This window comes from Haliotis rubra, unplaced genomic scaffold, assembly GCF_003918875.1.
Source record: "Haliotis rubra isolate DU_JTF1 unplaced genomic scaffold, ASM391887v1 Scf132, whole genome shotgun sequence".
Taxonomy (NCBI): domain Eukaryota; kingdom Metazoa; phylum Mollusca; class Gastropoda; order Lepetellida; family Haliotidae; genus Haliotis; species Haliotis rubra.
In genome coordinates this window covers 1386373-1399407 of record NW_025765248.1, presented here as the reverse complement: position 1 = coordinate 1399407, position 13035 = coordinate 1386373, and the positions used below count along the sequence as shown (strand labels likewise).

Below are 13035 nucleotides of genomic sequence, written 5' to 3'. Positions count from 1 at the left end.
AGACAGGCCGGTGGTGACAAACAAAAATGTTTAAAAAGTTCAACATAAATATATACATCTGCTTAACAGAAAACCAAAGAATGTTTTGGCACTAATGTCAATTGAAAACATTGTATAAACTGAATTTATTCAGGTGTCACAGATTGCATTCACAAGAAAAAATAGAGGTTTTTCCATTGTGTCCAAAGGCTGTTGCCCCAACGTATGCTTCGCCTCATAACATTGAAATAGCTGACAGTAAAGAAGATGTCTGCTGAAAATCTAAAGGATTTAATCAGTGAGATGTAAGTCAAATTACAGGAATATTGAAAATGATCTAATAGAGGTAGGGTACTTGAAGGACTTAATAAAACACACAAACTTTTTATTACCTGGATGTTGATCAACAGTTACGACTGCTCGTGTTTCGTCACGTGTATACTCAACACTTTTGACATCACATTCACTAGTGACTTCAGCATAGTGCATTAAAGTCTCTTCCAAGACATTGGTTTTGAGTCCAGATAGCAGGAATCTATCAGAATAATACTCCATGGCAACAGGCCTGGTTCCTGCTCCTAAAATGAGAGATCAGCAAACATGTGCATGTGACATCATTATTTTGACAATTAAGTAACGTTTAAAAATTATCAATTAACAACTTATTACAGTTGAACATTCTACAAACACTGACAAGCAAAAAACATACAAGCTTTGACATGATTAAGCTTCTTGAAGTGCAATTGTATTACCTTTTCTAGACAATATCAACACAGAATCTTCTTTCCCTGTAGCTCACCTGGGTGTAAATCACCAAAAATGACATCACATTCTAGATCTATGAATACACAATGGCATATAGAAAGTGGTCAAATGTAACGTGTTATATTTGGGATTTGGGACTCAAGCCAACAAAAGTACTAGAATCTGTACTTTATTAAGAAAGTGTAATCCCAAATATAAAATACGTTACACATTCTACATCACAGGATACAATGATAAGGGTTTTCTGCGACAAACAAATGTGCATCCTACTATTCACAATGTAGAGAATGGATACAGAAACCAAAAAATACAGTGTCTGGATAGACAAAAAACACTGAGAGAGAACCTGAACCGCATTATTGTCCATTTCTGAAGTGCTAAAGCCTTAATTCTAGATATCTTCAGGCTCTGAATCTCCCATTTTGCTGGGGTTCCTTTCATTTAAAAAGGAAATATTTGTTTTCATCAAAATTATATATAATCAGACACTAAGCAATAGTCTTCTACACCACACCAACACTAGTTATCTATGTGTGTTATTTCACCCATCAGTCATGACCACTGTCATCTGACTGTAGAGTACTCAACACCATTTCAGTACTTTACAGGAACCCAATATAACAAGCAAGGAAACCGTGAAGATCCGGGTTAGAATTGATATTCAGCAACCCATGCTTGTCATAAGCGGCGACTAAAGGGACTTGGTTGTCAGGCTCACTGACTGGGTTGTCATCTTATCTCAATTGTGTAGATCGATGCTCATGAAGCTGATCACTGGATTGTCTGGTCAAGGCAGGCTGTCATGTAGCTGGAATATTGCTGGGTGTGGCAATAAACAACAACCAACCAACTAGCAAGGACCCATAAAAATTATTGATGAAGGAAAATCCCTGAATGAACATTATAACTGCCTGCATTTGATGGTCATCCCAGTCTCTACAAAGCCAACAAGACTAGTATGGCATGAACATTTGCAGCATATGTAGTACATAAGATCTAAGGTTTAAGTTGTGTCCAGGAAAATTTGTTGATGGGGGTTCACTAAATCCCCACCTTTGTAAGTCAAGGTAAAACCCTGTTGGCCTTAGTCTCCAAGCTACTGTAAAACAACCATTACAGTTTAATGATGTCATTTCCAGTGAAGGAAAATAAACAGAAACAGCAGAAAGTCCCCAAGATTAACATCTAGTCTCTAAAATGAACATACCGGTCGCTTACAGAAAAAGAACAGTTCATAAATCATAAAATATAGTGAAAAGGAGCCCAGAGACTTTCTTCATTTTAGATCTTATAACTGTGGAAATCTAGACTTGCCACTTATTCCACACTTGCATGGGCTTTCTTGGATATATGTTTCAGGGTCTGAATGACAGACTTTAAGTCCCCAAAACTTTATACGTACACTTATTTTACCATTATTAAAGTACAAAAGAAAAAACATGCCTCATGCAAAACAGCTATAAAAACGAAGACCCCATGTTAATAGATGCATTAATAAGAAACATACTTTCATTTCCCGTAAAATCACAATCTGCCTTTTCAGAAAACATGTCTAATGCAACAACCTCAAAGCAGACAGTCTCATGCCATTAGCTACCTCTACAAGAAAGACACATGCAATTCTGGTGTATGACTGTGACCACAATTTTCAGCGAAGCGTTTGCTTTAAAAACCACAGGTATAACCACTACCTTAATCTTGACCATTAAAAGACATATACAGCTTGATTGGCTTTCAAGATTTTGCTACAAATGCACTTTGTGGAAATTACAAAAATACTGACAAAATGTAAAATTCTATTTTAATACCTGATTCCCGACATTCAAGTTGGGATGAATATTGGGGCTGCAGGTTCCTTGAAAGAGACTGGAAATGTATTTGTTCTGGTGCCATGTGCATTTTACCTTCAATATCGCCGAGCTGTTGAGGGTCTTTCCAACAATCAGTGCCTCCAATTGGGAGTTTGTGTTTGTCGGTTGTCACATTCCCTCCATCTCTCAAATCATCATTAACATTCAGCTTCTCAAGGCCTTCTGTTAGATCACTGACACTATCTCTAGGAGTACTGTCAGTGTCATCCTTGCTTCTTTGTCTAACAGCTGGGCTTGCACTGTTAGAGTAATGTAGGTTCAGGCCCACCTGTGGATCAGGATTGGACTGCTGCATCTGAGGAAGTCCTGGTGTTGTTGGGGGAGTCTCTCCTTGAGAAGTTGCTGATAAGTGTCCTGATCTTGCATGACCAGCAGGTTGACGGTTACAATAAGTCTCTGGGTCTGTATTGGGGTGATACCCTGGGTGTTGAGGGGGTTGGTTTGCCACATCTTGCGATCGACCACCCTGGGCTTGTGCTGATTGATATCGATAAGCCTGACCTTGCTCAGCTGCATTTTGAGTACGATACCGAGTCTGCTGAGTGTGCTCATCATAATGACTTGCAGAAAAGGCACCCATGGCGTTTGGAACTGGAGGTGTATGGTAGTGTAAGCCAGCTTGCCCTTGCCCATAATTCGTGTCATTTGTCACAGAATGTGGTTGAGTAGACTGTTGGTTGTATGCTGTATGTTGCATGTAAGCATTTGGCACATACATACTACCATCAAAATAATGATAGTGTGGTGGTATATTGCTACAGTAACATAACAGTGGCAATGGCTGATGTCCGTAGTGAGGATAGCCATACTCTGGTTGTGGCATTGGAGGGTTAGGCAGGGTCTGTTGTGTGGTGTGATGCATTTGGCTTCTATCAGCTCCTTGTTGTCCATTGCCTTCCATTACTGCTGTGCAATTCCATTGTTGCTGCATTGGCAAATCTGTCCTGTTTGGCTGTATTTGGCCTCCATGGCTTTGCTGGTAGTTGTTGCCTGGTGGGTCCATTTGATACCCACTACTCACGATGATTTAGTTACAGTTTCCTTGAAAGCAGAAAAGAAAAGAAATAAATCATTATCTCAAAATTTCTTACAAAGTAAGTACAACAACATGGACGAAATGCTGCCCATGGGATGAAAGAGCTAAAGTTGATTGTGTTTATAATATTTTTTCAAGTATACTTACAGAGGATAAACATTTTATCATCTAAATATACATATGTTGGTTGGTTTGTTGTTTAATGCCGCACAGAAATATTCCAGATATATGGAGGCGGTCTGTAAATATACGAGTCTTTTCGAAACAATCCAGTGATCAACAGCATTATCATCAATCTACACAATTGGGATACGATGACATGTGTCAACCAAGTCATCGAGCCTGACTATATAATCATGCTAGTGGCCTCTTTCAACAAGCATAGGTGACTGAAGACCATTTCTAACCCGGATCCTCACAGGTTTAATGGTATGTACAGTGTGACCCAATTTTGTGTAATTTGCCAGAAACACTGCACTCTGTAAAATATCAGTTCTTAATGACCATGTCCAAATTTCACATTTTCATCACTTAAAAGTTTACAAAAAATATCATTTATTGTGGTTTCTGAGAAGAAATACAGCACAATGTCCAAAAGATTAAAATATATGACATTCTTAGAAGTTTAGCTCTTTGTAAGACTAGTCTATCGGTCCATTGAAAACCATGTTTGTAGCTAGTCCTACTTGAAGAAGATACATTACTGTGTTTACATTTCTCTTATGAAGATTTTCTAGAGAGAACTTGGTCTGGCATAAAGCCCCCAAATGTTACAAGTCAATAATGACTACCATCAACAGAATTTTACATGTCTTGGGTAGACAGTCTAAGTAAATTTTGGCTCAGTATTATTCGTCAACTGCTATACTGAGTCTAACAAACCCTAGGTCGTGTCAGCTAACCTTTGAGCGACCTATGACTGTCCAAATAAATGCGAGACGCCGATTTAACCAATCAGACAACGATTACTGTTTAGGGTTCGGCGGGACTTACAAAATTCCCCGGTCACTGACACTCATCTCTCAACAAACGAAAATCCACATACCACACAGATATTTGACCTGCAGTATATACGCTTAGGCTTTTTGATGACATGGTTACCATTAGCTTATATTTCCACAAGCTGACAACCTTGAATATTGACAAAACCGCTATTTTGCAGCGACTGTTTACTCACTGTTAAGGTGTGCTCCATGTGCATCACTCAGAAGCGATCATACGGAAATAGCATTTGGAATTGTTCGGGTATAAACTTTTTCCAGGTAAAAGTTCAAAATGTATGTGCAAACATCAACTTTCGTGATTTGGTAAGCTGTGTTCTGATTGGTCAATTGAAAATATTAGCTGACGCTATTCTTATACTAGGGTTTCTTAGACTCAGTATGAGCAGTGTAATGAAGAATACTGAGCCTAAGTTTACGTAGACTGGGTAGGTGAACTTGCATGAATTTTTAAAGCTGGAAGGTCATAAAAGGCCTAATGGGTTGTTGTGATGTTAGGGGGGCGGTGGGGTAGTCTAGTGGTTAAAGCGATGGCTCGTCACGCCGAAGACCCGGGTTCGAATCCCCACATGGGTACAATGAGTGAAGCCCATTTCTGGTGTCCCCCGCCGTGATATTGCTGGAATATTGCTAAAAGCGGCATAAAACCAAACTCAGTCAGTCAGTCAGTGTTGTGATGTTGTCAGCAAGGGTACTACAGATGTACCCCAGGTATGTGCCCGGTACCCCAAACAGGGGATGAGATCATATTCCGCAACACAAAACTGAAACTGAGTGGAATTTTGCACCCTAGGACGACTCCATTCCACATTGAGCAATTTTGCTTATGTCTCATAGAAGCAGTGGCATATTGTAATGAGTGAGTGAGTTTGGTTTTACGCCGCTTTTAGCAATATTCCAGCAATATCACGGCGGGGGACACCAGAAATGAGCTTCACACATTGTACCCATGTGGGGATTCGAACCCGGGTCTACGTCGTGACGGACATATTGTAAAACACGGTCCAGTTTCTTCCAGTACACACTGACGGTTGCCTGAATGGAACCATGCTTAAAGACAAATCAAAATGTCAGCTGTACAGTTCCATAATGGCATGTCTACTAGGTGTGGATAGCCCAAAGTGATAGTTTCTCAGACATTTACAACTAGTATAAAACCCTGGGTATGGTCTGAGAAACCAGGTGTAAACATATAATCAGGGCTAACCGAGATTCTAACTTGGAATCAGAGGTTTCTGGCATTCCAGTGGGATGCAACTCTATACTGCAATATCTGCCCCAGGAGTGAGTGAGTTTGGTTTTACGTTGCTTTTAGCAATATTCCAGCAACATCACGGCAGGGGACACCAGAAATGGGCTTCACACATTCTACCCATGTGGGGAATCGAACTCAGGCCTCTGGCGTGATGAGCATACCACGCTTTAACCACTAGGCTACCCCATAGCCCCATCTGACCCAGGATTGAAGGCTGGGTGGTTGATATGGGGTGTGACATAAAAACTGAAATTTTTACATACACCATTAAATATAACTGTGAAATGTATCTGATTGTAATTGATGGCAACACATATTAACATTGTTTGGAATACATTAAACAGGAAAGCTTGTTGAGAAAATGATACTAAGAAGGGTTATAACTCCCAATTCTCACCACAAGGGTTGATATCCATCTCCCGTTATCTCACTATCAGCACAGGATAAAAATTAGAAAAGAAGTTTAATCCATAAAAATATCTTGGACATCTATGTACAACTTCTAAATGCCACTAAAAGACAGCACAGGACTAGTTAATAAACCAGTGTGATAAGATCATGTTTATTTAATCCTTATCACACATACTAACATGTGTCATATCATTGATAGGTATATGATAAATTATATCAGTTCTTCTACTTTTTTATGGCCTTATGGTTTGTCGAATATATTTTTCCCAGCTTGCAAAATTATAATAATCAAATCGAATATATTTCTCAGAGCTTCTAAACAATATAAGTCAAGAATGTATGGGGAATAAAAATATTGAGATCTCTGTCATTTTTGGGGATATGTCATAAAATATGTCCATGAATTACAGATGCTTATAAAGGTATTTCAATTTCATCAAACATCAGAAAGTTTTCCTATTCATCACTGCCTTGCACCATACAAATACCAGAGTTGCCCCCCTTTGATTCAAACCTGGAATCATCACTGCAGAAACCAGTGACAGACAGCTGGAGTCTTTGGAGAGTGAGTGAGTATGGTTTTACGCTGCTTTCAGCAATATTCCAGCAATATCACGGCGGGAGACACCAGAAATGGGCTTCATACATTGAACCTATGTGGGGAATTGAAGCCAGGCCTTCAGGTGTGACGAGTGAATACTTTAAGCACCAGTCTACCCCACTGCCCTCGTGAGTGTTTATCACTACTGGGGATGCAATTACTGATTCAATGCAGTGGGGGTGTGTCCCTGCAGTACTGAAGGCGGTTGATATGGGCGTTGAAGGTTGACACTGGCCGTTGAAGGATGATATTTGGAGCTGAAGGTTGACACTGGGTGTTGAAGGATGATATTGGGCAATGAAGGTTGATATGGATGTTGAAGGTTGATATGGCTAGTTTGGCAGATGACACTAACAAGGGCAGTAAGTCCAACTTCTTTTCACAAGGGCTGATGTCCACATTTAAAAAATATATATTCATATCATGTGGGGAGGAATACTGGCTCGGTTATTAAATCCCTGAGAACAATGTAATTTCCTTTGCACATACTAACCAGTGTCATATCAGTATGAGGTGTATGATACATTATATTAGAGACTGTTCAAAAGCTATGGCTAGGTGTGGTGGTGACGATTTGAAGGGGTGGGGGTGGGGGTGTTTGTTATGGGGTTTGGGGGTGTCATCTTGTCATCAATTTTGTACACAATGATTAGGGGGTCGTCATTGATAAGTCTTCATGACATGCAGAGGGTCACTTCCTTTGTACATAAATATTGGGGGCATTCATACCACTTCCACTCCACCCTTCCACACACACACAGACACACACAAATCTGTTTGACTTTTGGAATTTGTTGGCAACCTCTGTTGTTGATCGCCTTAGCCGACTTGGCAGAGAACTTCGCTGTACATAGGCTATGTAAAATACGTGGTAATATGTTCATCAAAATATGAGATATTGTTGGGTCATTATACTTACCACAATTTTGTTGTGCCTCACATAACTAGATGTGATTCCTGGGTTTGGCCCATTCTCTGAAACTATTTTCACTTTTGATATGATATAACCTCACCTGACTTGTCAAACCGAAAGTGAAAGTAGGCTGTAGTGATTACGGAAAGAGGCGAGTGTTGACGAAAGTTCGGTAAATAGAATACAGAAACAATTGTCATTGTTTTTGGATATATATGTTATTAAATCTGTTTTATACACGTCTATGTATTATGGATGTTTCTAACGCTAACCTGTGAAACATCCAGCTGGTAGCTACATCCTTGTGCATATATCAGAGTTATCCCCCTTTGACTATGTTGCCTCATGCGAGACTTCATCGGAACCAATGCTAAAAACTGTAAAACTTATACCAACGCGAGGTGTATGATACTAAAAAAAGTACATTATATTAGAGACCATTCACATTGTACATTAGTACTAGCTTCTACACCACTTCCACTCAACCCTTCCACACACACACACACAGACACACACAATTATGTTTAACTTTTGGAATTGGTTGGCATACTCTGTTGTTGATCGCAGCCTAGGACTCGGCAGAGAACTTCGTTGTACACAGGCTATGCAAGATACGTGGTAATATGTTCATCAAAATATGAGATATTGTTGGGTCATTATACTTACCACAATTTTGTTGTGCCTCACATAACTAGATGTGATTTCTGTTAGCCTGGGTTTGGCCCATTCTTTGAAACTATTTTCGCTTTTGATATGATATAACCTCACCTGACTTGTCAAACCGAAAGCGAAACTAGGCTGTAGTGATTACGGAAAGAGGCGAGTGTTGACGAAAGTTCGGTAAATAGAAATACAGAAACAAGTGTCATTGTTTTTGGATATATATGTTATTAGATACGTTTGATACACGTCTATGTATTATGGGTGTTTCTAACGCTTACCTGTGAAACATCCAGCTGGTAGCGACATCCTTGTGCATATATCAGAGTTATCCCCCTTTGACTATGCTGCCTCATGCGAGACTTCATCGGAACAATGCTAAAAACTGAAAAACTTATACCAACGCGATGCTTGAAGAAGTTACTAATTTTGTGTAAAAAATGAGCAAAAATGATCTTTGTAGAGTGCAAAAGAGTGATTTCATGTAACTACAAGTTCATTTCATTTAAGTCATTATTATAATGTGAGAGTGAGTGAGTGAGTGTGTGTGTGTGTTTTGGGTGCGGGGGTCTGGATTGGGAATTATCGTCAACATCTATGCGTATTTAACACTGGGGATTTGTCACAATACCGAATTTAGATTCTGCATGCATAAGTTGAGTTCGAATATATATGCTCTTCAGTTTTATCTTCTGTGTGTCAGAATGTTCATAACCCTCTATTCTCCCCCTCTCTGCCTACCGCTCCCTACGTTGCGTAAAATGCGTGATAAATATCATCGCCCATGCATGGGGTCTTGAAACCCTAGAAACCCTCGACACGGCCTATGGCACAGTTGTAACTGAGGGGCGGCGGGGTAGCCTGGCAGTTCAAGTGTTCGATTATCATGCTTAAGAGTCAGGTTTGATTCGTCTCATGAGCACAATGTGCAAAGCCCCGTGGGTAACTAGACCGTCAAAAGAAACTGCATAACAAAAGTATAATGTCAGTTGCAGTGGCGAAGAAGGGTACATTAGCATGTTAGAAAGTGTACAGTCAATTTTTGACGGTTCCACTTAAGATGTTCGATTATTCGGGATATTTGTCTCAATTCTATTATGGTAAATACTTATTCAGTGAGTAGGCGAGTTTAGTTTTACGCCGCACTCAGCAATATTCCAGCTTTATGGCGGCTGTCTGTAAATAATCGAGCCTGGACCAATCCAATCCAGTGAGCATCGATCTGCGCAATTGGGAACCGATGACTTGTGTTAACCAAGCCAGCGAACCTGACCACCCGATCCCGTTAGTCGCCTCTTTCGACAAGCATGGGTTACTGAAGGTTCATTCTAACCCGGACCTTCACGGGTACTTATTCAGTACAACTGCTTCTTTTTTACCCGAGATTAAACTAAATATAGATTTTCAATCCTGTAAATCTCATTAGCGAGATAAATGCTGTGATAGACGAATTGAGAGTGAGCGAGATAGTTAAAATTTATGGTCATATCGGCAATTTTTCAGAGGTATCGTGACTATAAATTAGTTCTAAATTTGAAAGAACATACGTATAATTTATAAAACCCTGTCAACGAAGGACAATAAAATCACTAGGTCATCACATATTTGCTAAAACTAGATCAAGGAGAATTACATAATACACTAACAATTAACGACACAAGATAAAAACTGGCAATAAGACGAATTGAGAGGATGACGTTACATTCGAAGCGCATGGGTCGAGGGTATTTATGATAACATTATACCCTGGATGACCGATGATGGCACTGAACGTATATGGCCTCAGCAAAACTGGTTGACAGCAAAACTGTGTATGCCTAGAGATAATTTATTACACAATATTGAATGAACACAATATGCTACATTCAGCGCTCCAGATAAAGGCCGTATCGGCGTATGTACGGATAAAAAGTATGCATGATACGGTAGGAAATAATTTAGAAAACGTAGTAGATACGCACCACAGCAATGGTGTACGGTCTTAGAATCATTTACAGTTGTATGTACATTGTATCTGAAAAAGAATTGTTTTATTGTTTATTGACCTGTTTACACAAGAGTAGCAATGTTGAGGTGCATGTATGAAACGAAACACACGATTACTGAATCTCCATTAATTTCCATTCAGTACTCTAAATGTACTCTAAGTTTTTCAGTACACCTATATTGAAAAAATATGGAGCAGGTACTCCTGATGTTGAAAATTTATCTGGAGCCCTGCTACATAATTTAATTATAATTTATTTTTTAAGCCAAATATTAAGGTTAATGACCCGTGTTATACATACATGTACTCGTATTAACATGTTCTCAATGTTGAGTTTTGAAAATATTACCTGATTATATAAATCCAATAACTATAAAATGATTCATTTGTTTGAGTCGCATTCTAGACGTCGGTGGTATAGAGATGACAAAACTTTGTGGATGATCATTACTTCTTTATTTTCACAATACCACGTTTCGGTATAGCTTCTTATACTCATGCTTGAAAACGGTATAAGAATCTATACCGAAACGTCGCTATCGTGAAAATAAAGAAAGTGATCTTCCGTGAAGTTTTGTCATCTCTATAAAATGATTCATCAGTCATACATAGACATGTTAGCAAATATCATATTGCCCGACAAACTTCGTAATTCTTTTGAAATCACTGGGATGTGGCAACTTCTGACGTCACAGGGCGTAGGTAGATAAACCTACTTATATCTCATGAATGTCAAGGGCGTTTCACCGGGCTAAAGTCCTCCGCTTCCTGTCTCTGACACGGCGGGCGTCGGGAGATGACCCAGGGGTCATGTGACAAGACATTGGGCCAAGAAAAGACCCAGGTGTCACGTGACTTGGTTGAGCGTCTGTACATGACCCCGGGGTCACGTTGGCCCTGTTTTACACGTTGTTTGTGTCGGAACTACATTCCTTCCACAGATAAGACCTGTCCCGGCAACCGGAGCCCAGTCTTCCCGAGTTTACACTTGTAAATAAGCCATGTTTACTTCGTTAGAGATCATCTCGGCTTGTGTGACTCATTTACATCAACAGAAGAGCTTGTTAAACATTCCAGTCTCAACGAACCTGGACAGATATCTTCGTTCGTAACTTCTCGCGAAACGTTTAGATCCAATGAGCGAGTGAGGAAAGTTTTACGCCGCTTTTAGCAATATCCCGGCAATACTAGTCTGTCATACAGACCCTGAAGCAAATACATCCAAGAAAGCGCAAGTTTAGAAAATGTGGCAAGTCTAGATTTCCACAGCTTCAGGGCTCCTTTTCATTATATTCATTTTTTTTTACTATAAACTTTTCTTTCTGTAAATTATGTTCATTTCGGAGACTACTATTTACTCTACCGCAATATATACCACTGCTGTAGTCTGCCTCACAGTACCCGTGCCGCATTTTTTTCCTTACTGTCGAGCCCTCGTTCCCTGCAATGTTTAAGACCTAAATGAAGCAAGTCTACATTTGCTCAGGTTCATCTCCCATCTCACTGGGGCTCCTTTTCAATTTAAATGGGATTATTTCTTACTGTCAAAATTATATATATTCAGAGAGCAAGCGTTAGCCTACCACTGCTGTGACACTAGAAGTGAACTTCATGCATTACACTCATGAAGGTACGAGAGACTATCATGAAGGTAGAATGTCATGTCGGTCCAGAAATTAGGTTAACCTATTTAAAAATCAACAAAATATAAAGGAATATTTTAATTTCATGCTGAGGCAATCTAGCTTTGTCAAGTGACTAAAGGCTTTGGGGCGGTGGGGTAGCCTAGTGGTTAAAGCGTTCGCTGTTCATGCCTAATACCTGGGTTCTGATTCCCCATATGGGTACAATGTGTGAAACCCATATCTGGTGTCCCCCGCCGTGATATTGCTGAAATATTGCTAAAAGTGGCTTTAAATTAATCCACTCACTCACTCTGGGCTTGAGCGTTGGATTACTTTTCAGTATATTCTTTTGGGTGTGGGAGACGGACAAACACATAGGGTGTCGAACACACCACTCCACTCGAACGTCCATTTAGACTCTTACAGTTCCTGAACGATAATTTTCACGGTAAACGTGTTGGATGTATGATATGAAGGAACTTTACACTTAACTTAAGTTATTGTATAACATATCCCAAATACACAAAACTTGAATGGTCTATTTTTGTTTGTTGTTATACATCCCAGTCAGCAGTATATCGGCTATGACGAAGGCATGTCTACTATAGTCGATTGTGGATGAGAAAAACCAGTGATCGAAAGAAAGAGCAAATGGTCTCACTATGGCGTTGGCCCGAAACGTGATTTACCGTCAATAACATATTCATATAACTTCGATATGATAAACTACATTAATAGATTTAGTTTTAATGGAGACGGGATCAAAGCTCAATTTATTTCGTCTTTCTATGTGACGTTAAATTACAGATGCTTGTACCCTAGACTTGCACAAGTCTGTAAGGTAATGATTATAGTTTAAATGATAATTTTAAAAAAATATAAATAACAGACTGGCGTCCTTAGATTGTACTGTCCCCTTATCTAGATTGTC

At 39.5% G+C, this 13035-nt stretch overlaps 1 protein-coding gene across 2 annotated transcripts in view; it reads right to left on the bottom strand.

Moving 5' to 3' along the window:
• Positions 1-8631, bottom strand: part of LOC124267560 (protein mono-ADP-ribosyltransferase PARP14-like) — a 75393-nt gene extending 66762 nt beyond the window's left edge. The window contains exons 1-3 of one of the 2 annotated variants that reach the window (XM_046702506.1): positions 8499-8631; positions 2649-3656; positions 372-557 (exon numbers count right to left, since the gene is read on the bottom strand). In XM_046702506.1, the coding sequence (XP_046558462.1) occupies positions 372-557; positions 2649-3618 (1156 nt within the window). In that variant the 5' untranslated portion in view covers positions 3619-3656; positions 8499-8631. Of the gene's footprint in view, positions 1-371; positions 558-2648; positions 3657-7838; positions 7922-8498 lie in introns of those variants that run through there. The other variant, XM_046702507.1, reaches the window with a different exon arrangement.
• Positions 8632-13035: the final 4404 nt, after the last annotated feature.